The sequence below is a fragment of the Protomyctophum bolini genome (genome assembly GCF_963924005.1).
Source record: "Protomyctophum bolini genome assembly, chromosome: 14".
Taxonomy (NCBI): domain Eukaryota; kingdom Metazoa; phylum Chordata; class Actinopteri; order Myctophiformes; family Myctophidae; genus Protomyctophum; species Protomyctophum bolini.
The window spans coordinates 29,747,458-29,765,559 of NC_137875.1; the positions used below are offsets into that span (position 1 = coordinate 29,747,458).

The 18,102-nt window shown below is 42.5% G+C and overlaps 1 protein-coding gene across 1 annotated transcript in view; it reads left to right on the forward strand.

The window, feature by feature from the left end:
• The first annotated feature begins 209 nt into the window (after nt 1-209).
• LOC308328464 (deubiquitinase DESI2-like) overlaps nt 210-18,102 on the forward strand; it is a 32,211-nt gene continuing 14,318 nt past the window's right edge. The window contains exon 1 of the mRNA XM_080782301.1: nt 210-872. Coding sequence (XP_080638427.1) covers nt 834-872 — 39 coding nt within the window. The 5' untranslated portion in view covers nt 210-833. The remainder of the gene's footprint in view (nt 873-18,102) is intronic.

Consider the following 18,102-nt stretch of genomic DNA (forward strand, 5'->3'; position numbering starts at 1 on the left):
ATACATATTGTTTTATTCTCTATGATAATTGATAATTAACCATTACCCAACCCGGCCCAGGCCATCCTTCAACTACATATCCCAAGCAAGCGACACTACCAAGGTTTACTAATTGAATGTCGATTCATCGTACAGCTTCCAGCTCCCCTCGCCCACTCTCCCCTCCACTCCAGTTTTCTCAAACAGTCACATCCATCCTTTCAATTCAGCCTAGCGCTAGTACCGCTAACCAGTACCACGGAGGATATATATCTATCACTAATCAAGTGGGGAATATTCACACGCAATGAGATATCGGATTGGAAGTCGCTCAGGAAGATGACATTTCAGCATTTTCGTGCTAATTCCTTGGCGAGAATACTCACTTTTCATCCTTTCACTTCGAGCTTTGCGGCTAAGCTAAGCTAGCGAGTCAGTTCATCAGCTGTTCATTGTTTTTATGTGGGGTTTGTTTTTGGACAAAGCCGTCGGATGCTGGACTACGAATGCGGCAGTGGACTTAATTGTCAGTATAACGGGCGTCTTTCTACGCCCGGCCATGTTTGTGAACTGTCGAGCTGAGTGTCTGTAGTTCTTTCAAGAAACTAGTGAGAGGGGAAAGGTTCTGCATGAAAGAGGAAGGGGAGCTGTGGAAGACAAGACACCGAGCTAAAGAACGTAGAGGAGGGGGCTGTAGAGGTCAAACCAGAAGAAGAGGAGGGGAGCTGTGGAAGATAGCTAAACAAGAGTTTTGGGACTGTAGAAGACTTGAAGTGACACCTGGAAAAAGAGGAGGGGGCTGTGAAGACAACAGAAGAAGAGGCTCGTAGTGGGACAACATCCTGGTGCCAGTGATGGCAAACGAGCCGATCATTCTAAATGTTTATGACATGGTAAGTTGCCTTGCTGGCCTGGGAAACATGTCAAAAAGATGTCACTTAGTAACTTATTACAAAATAAATGTAATAAAATATCCTCAGGGTTAACTCTGAAAGAAAGACATATGATGAATGACACCCCACCACACCCCACCACACACACACACACACACACACACTGTCACAATGTGTAAAATATTCTTGTAGTTTCATTGCCATATTAGGAGTGGAGCAAAATGACTAATTGGAAACGCTAAGCTTCTATGGCCAAAACAGTGAAGTCAGGTGAACAGAAGTCACGCTTCTGCCAAGAAAGTTGACCAGTTCCAGTTTCCCCTCAGCACTCATGCACATTGCATGCTGTACTGAAAATAGTCATGTGCTAGAGACAAACTTTATATAAACAAATAGAGGTTCAATGTTTAGAATAGTGATTGATATGATTATGAACCAATAATGATGAAAGTTGCACCAAAATGTGGTGAGTGGTGACTGAAAGTCAAAACAAGATTAGGGCCTAGCCCTACAAGCAGAACCCAATGGTACTGAAGTTTCTGACATTTTTGTGACCCAGACCATGGGGTCCTATTCCACCTCCACCCTGCCACCGGGTACGCACACATAAATAAACGTAAATACCTTCGGATACGTCCTTCTGCGCTCTTTGACGTCTTCTTTTTGTTTGAGGGCTTCTGAATGTGTGAACTTTAAGTACCTATAAATACCGCTGCGAATATCTCCTGTGGCGCGGAAGCCGTTAAGTATTTTTTATCTTTGTTTGACCGATTTGGTCGCTTTGATTCTTCTTTTCCTTCCTTGTTTATTGACACCTCATTGTACCGCCTATCTGGCTAGCTAGTGGCGCTATAGCTATGACAGAGCAGATCAGAGGCAGGAACGTAGCCGGCACAAGCCAACCGCACATCGGGAGGCGGTACAATAAACGGTAAATAAACAAGAAGAATCAAAGTGACCAAATCGGTCAAACAAAGAGATTTCGCAGCGGTATGTATAGGTACTTATAGTTGACACATTCAGAATAACTCAAACAAAAAGAAGCTGTCAAACGGTGCAGACATGGCGTTAACGACGATATTTATGTCCGCGTTCTATGATTTAAATACGAAAACACAGTAACGTACAGGGACCCTACGTGAAGTGACATCAAAATTTCAGAAAAGCTTTACGGAGGGTTCCGAGAGGGGCTAATTATGGCTCAGACTTGGCTGTTAAGGCCAAAGGTTGGATTTGACGCATTGTGTTGTTGTCATGTAGTAGTATTGAGTCGTTTTTTCCAGCAATAGTGATTTCTTCATGAATTATCGATTGGTAGTGAATAGTGATGCCATTGCAAGCCTGTTTGAGTAATATTTGTTGTAATACACAACATTTCTATGTACTGTCTGTTACTGTACTTTACTACTTGCATAATAAGGTTGACTCATTGCAGGCATAATTTTTAACATTGACCTTTTTCAACAAGTATTTGACCCTATGCAGTGTAACTTCAAATGAATTCACCAATTGAATAAGTAAAATTCCAAGCTTAAAATATTAAGAAAAAACATTTTCTCCATCACATGAAATGACAAACAGCTGTATCTTGCACCTTTATCCCAGTGTTATGTTTTATTATAGTTGTCTGTGTTATGTCTCACTGTGTTAGTCTAATTGACACCTGCAGTGTGATACTTGACACCTGCAGTGTGATGTCATTAGATACAACCAACCGTGACTTTGACTCACTGCAATGTCATCATGTTGGTGTGACCTCATTCTGTTATAGGCACAGAGTGGAACAGGAATGAATACTTGTCTTGTACATTACATACATACAAGGAGACCCAGCAAGGCATTACAATTATAGTATGTCACATTGGATATGCTCATGACATTGACTATAGCTTATATGTTGAATGCAGCAGTTGATATGCTGATGGATATTAGACTGTAAACTTGTAAAGTCAGGCAATAACATGTGACGAGCTCTGTAAATAGCCATATTTGAACTAACGATTAGAGACTGAGTACACAGTGCAACCCACTGAGACACTAGGATGATTTGTCCTACACAAACATTAAATGCCTTTGACAATGAATGGACAATTTTGAGTGTTTGTGTAAACACATACATTGTGTAACGCAAACATTGAATAAGAAGTTGAGAACTCAAATTCTGATTTACTTCACTGTAACTTCTCTTTCAATCCACTCCATTTATAGACATGTTGTCTCTCTATTAGCAGAGAACAGAGGAGGTGTGAGAATTAGAGTGCTGTTGAGGAAATGAGGAATGGAGAGACAGACAGACAGACTGACTGACTGACTGACTGACTTTGCTGCCATTACATTTCAGCTTGAATGGGTAATCATGGAAGATGGGAAGGAGAGAAAATGAAGAAGAGAGGGGGATGGAATGGATATGTCCTAGGCGGCCTATGGCAAAATATAACGTACAATCTTTCTGAAGATCACTGGACAAATTGTGTGCGAAATGGAGAGATATACTGTGTGTACAGTGTGTAGTACAGACTACTGAGAGAAAGATAATCAGATACATGCAGACATTCTAGCCTGCAGAGACCAGTGGGTAAGGGGTGACAGAGCAAAGCATTGTTCCTATCTATCCGCAAGTTAAGTGCCTAGAGAGTGTGTGTGTGTGTGAGAGAGATAGAAATACTAGGATGACTTATTAGTCGTATGTCCATGTCCTACTGCTTAAAAGGATATATGAAAGGATGAAGACAGAAAGAGAAAGGCTCCTCTTTGCCGCCAGCTTGCAGAGAATAATGGGAGAGAGTGAACAGAGAAACAAAGAAGAGAGTAGCCACACAGTAGTGGCATAAGAAAGATCCATGCAGACCTGGGGGTAACAAGAACACTCGGCGGATTTACCCTTTTTGCCGACTTCTCAAGACAGGTCGGCAAACCGTGGAGAATATTCGGCAGAATGTGAAGAAGATTCGCCGCGCGACGACTCTTCTTCAGATTCTGCCGAGATTTCTTCCCCTTTCGCCGACTCTTCGTCACTTTCCGGTCCGAGTTCTGTCTGAGAACTCGGACGGAAAGTGACGAAGAGTCGCCGAAACGGGAAGAAATCTCGGCACTGGAGCGCGCATCTAGCTACTGACTAATGATCATGCACGCTGATCAGACAGCAGATCAATAATAGCATGCAAAAGCATTCAGCTTTCACAAGTGTGCCCATATAGAGAAGGAAAATAATTAAGAATTCGGTGGCATTTCTTTCACATTGCAAAAGAGCAATTTTTGCTCTTTGTCCTAGATAGAAATGTGATGATTTTTGTATAGTTGTGGATTAACAAATTATAAAGCACAGGGCCTCGCATTTTTCAATGAATAGCTAGCCCAGTGTTTTGATATGTCCAGGTGTGCCGCCTGATTTGTCAGAAAGTAGCCTAACACTAAGTTAGTGTTACTTTCTGTCAAAATCCTACTGGGCTGCAGGCTTCCTATTGTTGCGTTGTCACATGTCTAACCGTCTAACCATTAGACGTGCGATAACAACAACACGGAACAATAGACTCTAACGACCCTCGGCCATTGAAATGTTAATGCTTAGACGCTAACACTGAGGAGCTAAAGTAAACGTGACGAATGTCACGTTGTTGTGATGAAACATAATGTGCCACGAAAAATAGCTGTCCAAAATAGCTGTCCATAGATGTCCAAACATGATCGCCTCGTTCGGCCAGAAAAGGAAAGCATAAATCACAAGCAATGATCCTGTGGTGATCACAAGGATCGAAACGTCTGCTCTCTGCATTGACAACTTGTAAACTGACAGCGGAGCATATTGGTCCCAACTTTTGACCCAATACACCATCTAGTGGCTGAACGACGGAAGACATAAAGGCATCATCATTGTTAGCGTTGCTATTCAGATGTAATTCAGTCAGGAAGTAGAGTAGTGATGTCTGATTTGATGATGATGGCTACTGCTAATGACATATTTGGCATATTTGGCAACAATGATGATGATCAACAATTGATTATTCTAAATTATATTGATGTAAATAGTAAAAACTATTATTCTCTATGTCTGCATATCTTATCAGAATACTTCACAGTCACATCAGAATATTTCACAAGAATATAACACAAGAGTCAAATGTACGGTCAAATGTAATGAATTTTATTTAAATATAGAAACAACAGTTTTTACAAAATATATAGAAAAAAGGTAAACATAAGTGTTTTAAGTGTAAAATATACTATACTATACTATACTAAAATATACTATACTATAATAGAAAAAAGTTGTCGCATCTATCTAAAAGTTAAAGAAAAAAGTTGCCATATGTACAAAAACAGTTGAAAAAAGTTAAAAAAGTTGAAAAAGTTCTCAAAAAGTTCTCAAAAAGTTCTCATATGTACAAAAACACTGTTTCAGTGAAAAAGTTGAAAGTGAAAAATAGCTGCAGTGTAGTTGTAGTTGTAGTTAGCATCTCCACACTGGGCCATTCACTTCAGAGGCACTCTTCAGCATGTCCATGATGGTGAGATTGTCCCTTTCAAAGTCTTTCCACAACTGGGACAGATTTCCCTGTGTAGCCTTCGTCTGCCTTCGCTGGTAGCGGCGTAACTTCTTTTCTGACACCATACGCAGCTGGAAGTTGATCAAGGTAGCTTCCTTGTGCAGCAAATCGATGAGCATATAAAGCGGCAAGTTTGCTCTCTGTGCTTTACGATTTAGTCTGTTATGCCACCCCTCGACATCATTGTTCGTCCTGATGGCACGCTTGTACATACACCAGTCCTCTGGCTTCCACAGTCCACTTATCCAGGTGGACCGCATGTAGTCAACGAAGGGTTGCAGCTCGTCTGAGGCACGTGCTGCGTGCACATTGAATGCACCTTCAATCTCATGGGCGGGAAGATATTGAAGGGCAGACAACATCTTGAGGTAGTCTCTGACCCGTGGTATGGTTTTGTAGGCCACTGCCAAGCCAAGGTCTTGAACGTGTCTCCACAGAGCCTGGGTGAAGTGGAAACTACAGCCATGCATCCGAGCATCAGGAAAAACCTTTTGCGCAGCACGCCAAATCGCTGACTCAAAGTCTGTCACCATGTCGACGGTGCTGAGATTGGGTGCGAGGGTCAGCATCTCCTTGAACACGGCAACATAGTCACGTTTCCTCCGAGTTGACATCAGGACAAATGCCAGTGGCACTTGTTTGACATTCACGCCGTCAGCGTCTTCGAGAAAGCCATGAAAGCTGAAAAGCTGCTTGAACGGTTCCTTAACAACTTTGAATGTACCATCTAAGAATACTTGTTTCACAGACCGGAGAAGATCCAGTTGTTTGGATGTGGCAAATATCAGGTGTCGAGAATTGTTTGTGTAGAGGTCTGCTTGCAGAAAATCTCCTGGTACACTGGAAATGTTCAACACAAAGTCCAATTCCTCTTTTTTTGGCTCTGCAGGCCTCAGCTTCTGTCTTCTCAGGTTGGCAGCCCGGCTCAGATTGGCTTGGTTGATAACATAGCCCGTTTCGTCTCTGACTACAGACTCCACCACGCTGTCAGCTGATGTGAAGAGATTCTGCTGAGTGACTTCAAAGACCTTTTTGTAGAGCTTCACCTTAACTTCAAAGCCAGGATCTCCGTTATGGACGTGGTTGTGCGGTCCAGGTGTGTATACGTCCCCAACCTGCGTCACTACAGCTTGACAGGTCAGATCTTTTCGTCTTACAGCGCAGCGCCAGGTTGTCTTTTGTCCACTCTGGGCCCTCACGGTGTAACTATAGCCATAGCTATCAACTAAAAGCCTGGCGCCTCGCTGTGTACCACCTTCCACCATGGTGTAACGAAGAACTGGCGGTTCAGCTTCTGCAGCTCGTTCTGGTACTGGTTCAGCTGCTGGTAGTGGAGGTTCAGGTTCTGCAGCTCGTTCTAGTACTGGTTCAGCTGCTGGTACTGGAGGTTCAGGTTCTGCAGCTCGTTCTAGTACTGGTTCAGCTGCTGGTTCTGGTGCTGCTGCTGGAGAAACCAACCTGGATCTCTTCGGAGGAGGAGGAGGTGGAGGAACTGCTGGTCGTTTCACTTGACGTCTTGACATCTTGACAATACTGGCTGTACTGAATTTGTACTGAATTTTAAGCCTCTGTAACCTACCTTTTTAAAGAAAATATAAGCCACACCCTTTTTTACCTCAACGACTATCGTTCAGGTCATTGCATACTGTATGCGAACGACTGTCATTCATTCAGGTAATGTCATGTTATGCGACCCCATAGCCCCTCCCCACTTTAATGTGACTGCATAATAATGTAGATCTTGCATTTCCTGAAAGATGAAGAATATTTGCAGTGACTTTATTCGTGACAAGTAGGTCCCCAGGTAAAAATACAGGTAAAAATACAATGCAAGGAAAGGAAGAAGAAAGAAAATAAAAACACAGACTGCACAGAAATAAACAATACAACAACAAACATGACATTTAGGATGATTAGGAACAACGCTGTATAAACAGGCAGTAGGCCAAGAGTAAAAGGATGATTTAAGGTGACAATATCAATGATCCGGCCTGGGTCATAGTTCAGGAAAAGGAGAATATGGGACATTGACCACTGGACATTAGTTTGTAGTATAGTAGCCTATAGTAGTATAGATGTATAGCTTATATGTATAGTTTCATTATAGATATTCCACTGTTACTTTCTTAGCTTACGCATGTTTCATGATAAATGTTTTTATGTGATGTATTCCCCATGCTTTTTGTTCTTGCTCTTAACCCTGGATTAAGAGCGTCTGCTAAATGCCTAAATTGTAAATTGTAAACAGATAAGACCCATTTTATCTATCAAACGCATCAAGGTAAAACATGTAATCTACAGAGAGGAAAGAATAAGCTATTTCTTTAGATGTTTTTTTTAATATTGGCAAGGATAATGAGGATTTAAATATATATATGGGTTATATATGTACCCATGCTAATAGTCAAACAGTTAATACAATAATCAATGAATCAGGTACAACTGTTGAGCAATTACATATAATAATTTGTACTCATCTGGGACATTTACATAGCATAGGCCTAATTTATTATATATATATATAAGCAGACATTGCAACACTGCTTGTCCATCACAAATGGCATTGGCCTGTAGTGAGCTTCTCACATGCAAATATGTGTAGCCATCATCATCATCATCGTTGCTATTCAGATGTAATTCAGTCAGGAAGCTAGTAGAGTAGGTCTATTAGAACAAATATGTGTAGCCATCATCATCATCATCGTTGCTATTCAGATGTAATTCAGTCAGGAAGTAGAGGCGGGCTATATAATTTTGCATATTTGCATCTCGTTAGTTACGTTAGAAATGTAATTACGTCCGTTAGTGGTTCAGCACACTACCGTAGAGAATGAACGGGAAAGCGTTTCCGTTTAGCTATCCCAATGCAGCAGGTCCTGTCAACGTTGTATGGACGTCACATGGACGTCTTTTTTGCAACGGACTGAGTCTGCATGTCGTCTCCTGAGTTTGACTGTCAGGTCGTCTCGACGACGTTGTACGGACGTCGTATGGACGTCTGGCTGGGACGTCGACCTGGACGTACGTTTTGGGGTTGGGTTTACACTTTACAGAGAGGTCTGTTTGACGTCGTATGGACGTTGTATGGACGTCCCGTTGGTTATGCGCTTAGAACGTTTTGGGGTTGGCGTTTATAGAGAGGTCTGTCTATTAGAACAAATATGTGTAGCCATCATCATCATCATCGTTGCTATTCAGATGTAATTCAGTCAGGAAGTAGAGGTGGTCTATTAGAACAAATATGTGTAGCCATCATCATCATCATCGTTGCTATTCAGATGTAATTCAGTCAGGAAGTAGAGGTGGTCTATTAGAACAGTGATTGATCATTTGCATTTTCAGAACTACAACAGAACTACAACAACAACATGAACTCTGTGTGGTAGATCACTCGACTTAGCATACCAAGTGATGATCAATTGCATTCGAGGCTGCGGGCTATATAATTTTGCATATTTGCATCTCGTTACTACAACAACAACATGAACTCTGTGTGGTAGATCACTCGACTTAGCATACCAAGTGATGATCAATTGCATTCGAGGCTGCGGGCTATATAATTTTGCATATTTGCATCTCGTTAGTTAGCCTATTCTGTACTGTTGTAGTAGGCTAGACATTTACATTACATTTATCTGCCACTGCACTGTTTTATACAGTATCACAACAACGTCACGTTTACTTTAGCTCCTCAGCAGTGTTAGCGTCTGTTTGTTTACTTTAGCTCCTCAGTGTTAGCGTATGTTTTGGTTGTGTTGCTTTAGCATCGTTAGCACATTAGCTAACATTCAGAAACTTGCAGCTGCAGAAAACCCCGAATATTCTCCCCGAAACGTGGAGAATATTCGGCAGAATGTGAAGAAGATTCGCCGCGCGACGACTCTTCTTCAGATTCTGCCGAATATTCTCCACGGTTTGCCGACTTGTCTTGAGAAGTCCGTCCGAGTTCTCAGACAGAACTCGGACCGGAAAGTGACGAAGAGTCGGCGAAAGGGGAAGAAATCTCGGCAAAGATGAAGAAGAGTCGGCGACCCGAGTTCTCCAGTATTCGACCTGGGTGCCCTGCAGGGCAAGTACCTCTCCTCCAATCTGCCCTGTGTTTTAGATAGATAGATAGATAGATACTTTAATTGTCCTTTCGGAAAAAAAAATTGTGCACAGCAGTCATCAGGATATACATAAAACATATGCAAACAAACAGATCACACAGTACATCAATCAATCAATCAATCAATCTTTATTTATATAGCACATTTTTCAGGCAGCGAGTGCAGTTCAAAGTGCTTTACAGTAAGAACAAAAAAAAAGTAATAATAATAAAAATAATATATATATATATATATATATACACACACATATACATACATGTATATATACATAAATACACACACACATACACAAATATACACATGTACATATCACACAAAGAGCAAAACAAAGCAGGAAAGCATCGACTATAAAGTAATAAAAACAATAGTAAAAAGGAGAGACTAATCACAGGAAAAGGACATGATCTAGGAGGTAAAAGCGATGCTAAAAAGGTGTGTTTTAAGATTTCGTTTAAAAATGTCAACAGATTCAGAGAACCGTAGATCCCTTGGCAGGCTGTTCCAGAGCACAGGGGCGTAGTAGCTAAAGGCGGCTTCACCATATTTTTTTGTTTTTGGGGTCTCAGGTATCTCCAGGAGACCAGCACTCGATGAACGAAGTGGTCTGCCTGGCACATATTTAGGAAGCATTTCTGAAAAATAAATAGGTGCATTTCCATTTAGTGTTTTAAAAACAAGTAAAATAATTTTAAAATCTATTCTAAAATGTATAGGCAACCAGTGCAGGGACTTTAAAATTGGTGTAATGTGTGCTCTGCGTTTGGTTTTTGTCAGCACGCGGGCAGCTGCGTTTTGGACCAGTTGTAACCGACCAATGGATTTTTTGGGTAAGCCAGACAGGAGAGCGTTGCAATAGTCAAGCCTGCTGGTGATGAAACAGTGTATGAGTTTTTCGGTGTCATTTTGGGACAGAAATGGTCGGACTTTGGAAATGTTTCTCAGATGGTAAAATGATATTTTGGTGGTGTTTCTAATATGAGCCTCCATGTTCAGGTCACTGTCAAAAATAACATACATGGACAATAAAGAAACAGTGCCAACAGAAGGCCACCAGTCATAGTTCCAAGAGGCATCACATCACACTTTATGCACGGAACTGAGATGGGGCCTGCTTGTTCATAAGTCCTATACTTATGGGAACAAACGATCTTGAGGCCCTAGCCTGCAGGGAAGGTACCATGTGCCGTCGCCCTGATGGTAAAATATTGTATTGGCTGTGTAACGGGTGTGTGTTGTCCCTAGTAATAGCTTTCCCCTTCCTGAGTACCCGGGTCTCATACATTGAGGTCATACTCTCAAATCGTACCCCAGCTATTTTGCTGGACACGCTGATGATTTTATGGAGTTTGTTCTTATTGACCAATGATGATGAGCCGTACCATGAAACAAAACAAAATGTCAATGCACTCTCCATAAAGGATAAGGATCGATGAAAAAGTGCCATAATATTTTTTTCGACGTTATACTGTCTGTCTGGCATGGGTACCATTGGCCTGGGTACCATTGCCAGCAGTGCATTGCACAGTATACTTATCAAATCTATCGTTTGTAAAAACACAAACACATCTTGAAATAACGATTTTATTATCTATCTAATCTATATTACTTTGGGGAAGCTCTGTATGATTTGATTTAAATTAATTTCTGGGGACATAAGTGCGTAAGTGCGTTTTACACACACACACACACACACACAAACACACAAACACACACACACAGGGTTATTTATGTTAACATCTACTCAGGCTTTTGTGAGCACCCCAGCCAGTTGATTCGGTATTTAGATATTTGATATTAATTTGTATCAAACATGACCCCGTCTTATATAAACCCAATTTGTGACTGCATAGACTTGACAGGAAACTGGGAGAGAGATGGTGGGAAGACACGCAGCAAAGGTCTTGTCTGCATTGCAGAATTAGATGTGTGATGTGTAACAGGGGTCAGACGCTGTGGGTACAAGTTGTTATTATTATTCGCTGAATCGCTGGGGGGGAGTTGACGTCATCACGCATCCGCCTCGGTAACAGCAGACTGCTGGCACTTTGGCATGGGGGGTCAGAACAACATATGGAGTGTCAGAACAGGTCAGCTCCATATATGGAGATCTAAGGGTGGCAGCGGGGGCAGTGTTTTGAGTGTATAGGGTTTGATGAGGGCCCAGGTAGGGCCGATTTTCGGCCCTGTTGAGAACTCTTTGCCGGCTGCCGGGCGCGACTGCACTAATAACTTTGGGGCAGGCCCGTCTAGAGTTTGAATGAACAGGTATCAGTCAAAAGAGAGACATCGAAGAGGAAGGGCAGGTTGGGAAGGATCAACATAATCAATGTCAGAACAGGTCAGCTCGATATATGGAGATCTAAGGGTTTGATGTCAGATGTAGAGTTATATATGGAGACATATATGGTGGCATGACGTGTCACGAGGCGTGACCCAATGATCGGGTCCATCATTTAGGTTCATCCATTAGGGATTGGGTCCCAATCCCTAATATATTCCACATATAGACCCTTCTGACCTCCCCCTCCGGCGCCTATGATGTGTAACACAACAGCGTCAGAATGTAGTGTTAAGACTTTACAGATAATGGCTTTTACACATTTATTTCACAAAATACAAACACAAAATGGACTAACATAATAGCAGACCACAGTCACAGAAGCTCCCATATTGAAGCAATGCTGTTCTCCTTTCCAGAGTTTCCGCCTTTATCAGCTATTGCTTAGAACATTTGGACAGCAGTAATTGTGTGGGGGAATGGCTTGCTGGTTAAAATCATGGACATAGACTCATTGGCTCTGGGTTGTGTGATCTCGAGAGGAGGCAAGACGCATAGCGGAAGCTTGGCAACAGCAAGCATGGAAATGGTGCTGGGTTTGCGTAAGGACACGCTGTGATTGGCCAGTGCACTTGTGCAAGGACGCACTGTGATTGGCCAGTAGCCACTTTGAGTAGCAGTAGGGGCAAATGCTCTTGCCAAAACATGATTTAATATTCTGACCATATAGGGGTCGCAACTCGGAACGGGGCTGAGTTAGCTAAGCGCACTTCGCAACATTGGACACGGAAACTTCAGTGATGTCTCACCTCTCACGTGGCTCAAGTTCGCTCGAGACGGCGCCCCTTCGTCGCGGTCTAAAACTGTACTTTATCCCATACTACTAGTAGGAGGGGGCCATGACCATTGGCATTTTTGCGAACCCGGCACCATTTCCATGCTCGCTTGCCAACATAGCCAAGCTTCCGTGTGTGTCACAGGGGACGTTCGGTAGACCAATTAGATGTAAACGTTTGTTTTCCCATACCAATAAAGCTCATTTTGAGTGAATTAATAAGTCCCGGAAAAGATGCGCTGTGATTGGCCAGTAGTCACTCGAGCGGCAGCGTCGCAGCATGCCTACTGCCTCACGCGTTTCCACTTGACTTCCTCCGGCAGCGGCCAATGAGGCATCTATTTTTTTTATATCTATGGTTAAAATAGCCTCCGTGCATATTAACCGTAGTCCTGTGTTTTCATAAGGTGGCATAGCCGTTTCCTGTTCATTTGAAATGTCAACACGTGAAGCTGTTGTATGTGAAAATCATCATCTTTCTCTTCTCTGGCTCATTTTGTGTTCAAATAATCTGTGCAATACTTTATCTATTTCTGTCTCATATCCTTGCTCTCCCTCTCAGACTCAGTTTTATACTCTTCTTGCATCATTGTCTGTATTTTTTTCTAATCTCAAATGTCTAAGCTGTGCATGCTCATTCATACATACTGTACACACACTGGCAGGTAGACTGGCAGGTGGTGTCATTAAGCAAGGTGACTTAAACACTCAGAGCTGTCCAGGGAATCCACTTAAACTGAGATAGGATTTAAAGAACTGAGAAACATTGGGAATTATGAGCATACATACACTTTAGTTACTGCTGCCGAGTGCCGACACGTCAGCACTCAGCATGTCTGCCATATTGGCCGGCAAGCCAAGCAATAGTTGATTAGCTCTATTATAATAACAAGTCCTACAGAATAGCTGAATAGCCATGCACCTAATTATTTCCATCAACTAGTTGAGTTTTTGCAGGTTCCATTTAAAGATGGAGTGCCGTGATTCCTTTGTTCTCTTATTCTGAGGTATAATTTTTTCAACTCCAGGGTGTCTAATGAAGTACTGTCACCTCATAGACACATGAAAAAAAAAAGGAAATTGGATATGAATTGGTATGTATTGATGAAAATGTTATATACTGTAGGTCTCTGCCTGCCCCCTCTATACACGTGGGTTCTTCACTTTCGGTTTACACACATATTTTCACTCAAAGGATCACAACACAATGCAAATAAGATTCATTCATCCATCCATCCATCTTCAACCGCTTATCCGTAGTCGGGTCGCGGGGCAACAGCTCCACCAGAGAGCTCCAGACTTCCCTCTCGAGAGCAACATTAGTGACTTCCTCCTGGGGGATTCCGAGACGTTCCAAGGCCAGTGAGTCGATGTCTTTCCTCCAACTGCGCCTTGGTCTGCCCCGGGGTCTCCTCCCAGTGGGACGTGCGTCGAGGACCTCCCTAGGGAGGCGCCCGAGAGGCATCCTAACCAGATGCCCGAACCACCTCAGCTGACTCCTTTCCAGGCGAAGAGCAGAGGTTCTACTCCGAGTCTCTGTCGTGTGACTGAACTTCTCACCCTATCTCTAAGGGAGATGCCAGCCACACGTCGAAGAAAACTCATTTCGGCCGCTTGTATTCGAGACCTTATTCTTTTTCGGTCATGACCCACACTTCATGACCATAGGTGAGAGTAGGAACGAAGATTGCTCGGTAGATGGAGAGCTTTGCCTTCTGGCTCAACTCTCTTTTCGTCACAACAGTGCGGTACAGCGACTGCAATACCGCCCCTGCCGCTCCGATTCTCCGGCTGATCTCCTTCTCCGTTCTCCCCTCACTCGTGAACAAGACCCCGAGATACTTGAACTCCTTCTATCAAGATTATATATTATTTTTATCCTTTTGACCGGTAATATATTTATTGTTTATGTATGTGTATTTTTGTTGATAATAACAAATCAATCGGGTATATTTTCCCAGTGTGGTAGATTCGTTTCCTCTCACGCAGGCACAGAACAGTGCCATCAGCTGATTGTCAGTAGTCTGTGCCATGCGTTTGGAGCATCTCTAAACATGAGATGTCACCTGATCTGATCGCCCCACATTGTCAGCAGATGTCGGATCCAGACAGCTTGCTCTCTCCAGGTCTTTCAGTCAGCCGGTTACACACCGACACTCCCTTTATGTTCCACATTATTTTTGCTTCATCTTAATAGGGACAGTAAGTGGAAGTACAGGAAAGGCAGTAGAGAGGCTGACATGTAAACTCTATCGGATTTGAAGCCAGGCCAGCTTTGGGAAGGACTTGCCTTATGCAGTCTTACCCGATGAGTCTCCGGGGCAGCGATGCTTTTATGCATCTTTTACCACACGGCCACACTGTGCAGTGAGTGGATCAATAGACTATTATACTGACAGCTGAACCTGCTGTTTGTCCTATCCTCTGTCCTACAGTCTCTTGCTCTGTGTAATTCATTCATGCACACTCTTTTGCACGCACGCACGCGCGCGCTCTCGCGAGCGCGCACAAACACACACACACACACACACACACACACACACACACACACACACTACCTTCCCTCCTCCATGCTGAGGAGAAGGCTGGGTTTAATGGGCTTTGAGGTCATTAGGGCCAGTTAAGATAAGACTCTTACTTCACAACCAAAGCAGAAGGCGGGAGGGAAGAAACACGACCACTGCAGTTTCTTCTATTGTTGGCAGCAGCAGACCACCGGCCTCAGTCTGTATTGTCTTAATTGACCTATATGGACTATGGAGTGGTTCCTGGCTGTTCCAATCAATACGCTGATGACAGGATTACTTTTTTTCCCTTCTTCTTAGACAGAACAGACCTGACATTTTCTCTGACATGGAGCCACGGACACGTAGTGTGCACTGTGCACAGCGCTGTGACGTTTTCACATGCATTTCTACTGTGTTAACTGATACGCTAGGGCAGCACCACTGTGAGTGCAGAATGTGCGGAGGGTAACGTGTTAGAATGACTAGAAATTGATAAATGGTCTTTAATCCACATTTTGTGTAAAGAAAAATCTACGTGGCAATGTTGCCACCTAAAGCCATGTAAGAGTATAATTTTGGATTCAGTCTGGAAAAACATTGTCTCAACTGTGTGTGTGTGTGTGTGGGGGGGGGGGGGGCTGTGCGTGCCGAATGCATTAGGTTCACTCTCCATCCACTCAGCATCCACTTGCTGAGTAACCCACCTCAAATAAATCAGGGTTTAATAGAGGGTATGCTCATGCATAAAGTGAGTGGCAAAGTCAGTACGTTTTAACGTTGTTTAATCCAATCAGATAGGACTTTTCTGTTTGGATGTATGGGTTGCCAAGGCCAGAAAGTAGTTTTTTGCCACTCAGAAGGTGTTCCCGCATAACCTCCGGGTATGATGATGATGTCACGCGCATACCCTCTATTGCTGTTTGACAGGGTAATTGGGAGATTATAAAGGGGGACTACCCCTTCCCCATCCAAAGCATGCATGCACAGATGTATATTGAAGCTAGTGTAATGATCAAAAGAATATCCATCCTGACTCAGTGAATCTAGGCTCTAACCTACTTTTCAGTCAGTCACAGGCGTCTGCCAGGGTCTCATACACTGATACACATCTGTTTCCTGTTACACAATTCACGTTTACAAGCAAGCCACATTCAGTCAGTTCATGACTGAACCCCTCACATCATAGGCTATTTTCACTCCTTTTGATTTATTTACATTTAAAAACCTATTCCATATTACACCTATAATGACATGCCCATCAGTTAATTATTAAATTATCAATTATTTTGTAAATAAGTAGTAAGTAAGTGGAACAATTTAAAACAATATTATTTGTGCCTCCTTGTCAAGAGGAGTATACAAACAATGACTACTATTAAAACACCACAAAAGGAAATGCATCTTCCTATGAAATCCCTTTTATGATTCATTACTTCCTCCTTCAGGCATGAGCAGTCGCTAGCAGATAGGATTAGCAAAGAGGATGAGAGGTGACTGGTGTACTTAGCTGACCTTACCTCCCGCAGAACACTTATGTCAGACACATATTGCTGTACATTTTTCTTACCCAGAGCTGCCTGATCAAAATGTATTAATGAAAAACACTATATACTTTATATATTATATAGTGATGAACCAATAATAATACATCCCCAAATTGATCCTAAACTCTGTCACTTTTAACACACATCCCAATTGCTTGCAACATGAGTGGTCTGATCTTAGAATCTGAAGCTTGTTCTCCAGTTCTACTTGACAGTTTATATCATATGTGCAAAACAAAACTGCCTCCTCACCAGAACCCGATCCTGAGACCACATTACATCATCATTCTACAGATTATACCCTGGGCTATAGATAACAACAGATTGGAGGCAAATGTTTTTACAAGCATTTCAGCTTGTAAAAAGCTGTAGATTTTTGCTCTACTGTGTGGCTTGTAATGCGAAGTTATGCGTTTGGCTGCTTCCAGGAAATTGGGAATTTGTATAGCCTTTATCTATCTATGGTTTGCTGATCTAAGAATAGCTGAGCATGGAGTTCCAGTTTTTATGAAACATTCAACACTCATTCTCACCTGGGGGACACACAGTACAGACATACATTGTCAGGTACACTGAGAGGCTCCACTGGAGCTGCAAGCATTTGTTTATTTTTAATTTTTAAAATGCTTTGCCGTGAATCATTACATAGGGTTTGAGTAGTAGGCTACTCATTCTCTTCCCTGCTGTTTTTGAGCGGTTAAATAGCTATGTGTGTCTCTGTCTGTCTGTCTGTGAGTATGACCTATTGCCCACTGCAGATAATTGGGGTCGTTGGGTCACACACTGTTCATTCACACTAAGCACAAGCAGTCATCTAATTGAACACACACACACACACACACACACACACACACACACACACACACACACACACACACACACACACACACTCACTCACTCACTACTGTAGCGCGCACACACACACACACACACAGCACTGCTCAATTCACACGGCTGTGATTTTTCTCCAATGAATTGAGTACATGGGGTCCCCAATGTAAACAAGCCAAAAGGCTTTCTTGTATTCATCCTTTTAGCAGTATTGTACTGTACTTCCCTGTGCTTGTCCATGCAAACTGTTAAAAGTAATCAATCAATCAATCAATCAAACAAACGGATTAGAATAGTCCAGAAATAAACCAGCCATGTTGAGGCCACAACACCCTCTGAATCCGTACAGTTAAAACACTGTTTGAGCTGAGTGCTGCTTTTCAAATGCTGAACAGTAATTCCTGGAATGTAATTTCATTACCGGTAGTTGTGATTTGTGTTAAACCTACAACCCTATTTGACTATGTAGTGCGGTATTGAGACTCTAGTAGTTACACACAGACCATGGCTTGTGTATTCTAAAAAGTTTTTTAAAGAATGTATAATGTTATTGTATTTTGTCCATAATTGCCAAGCCTTACA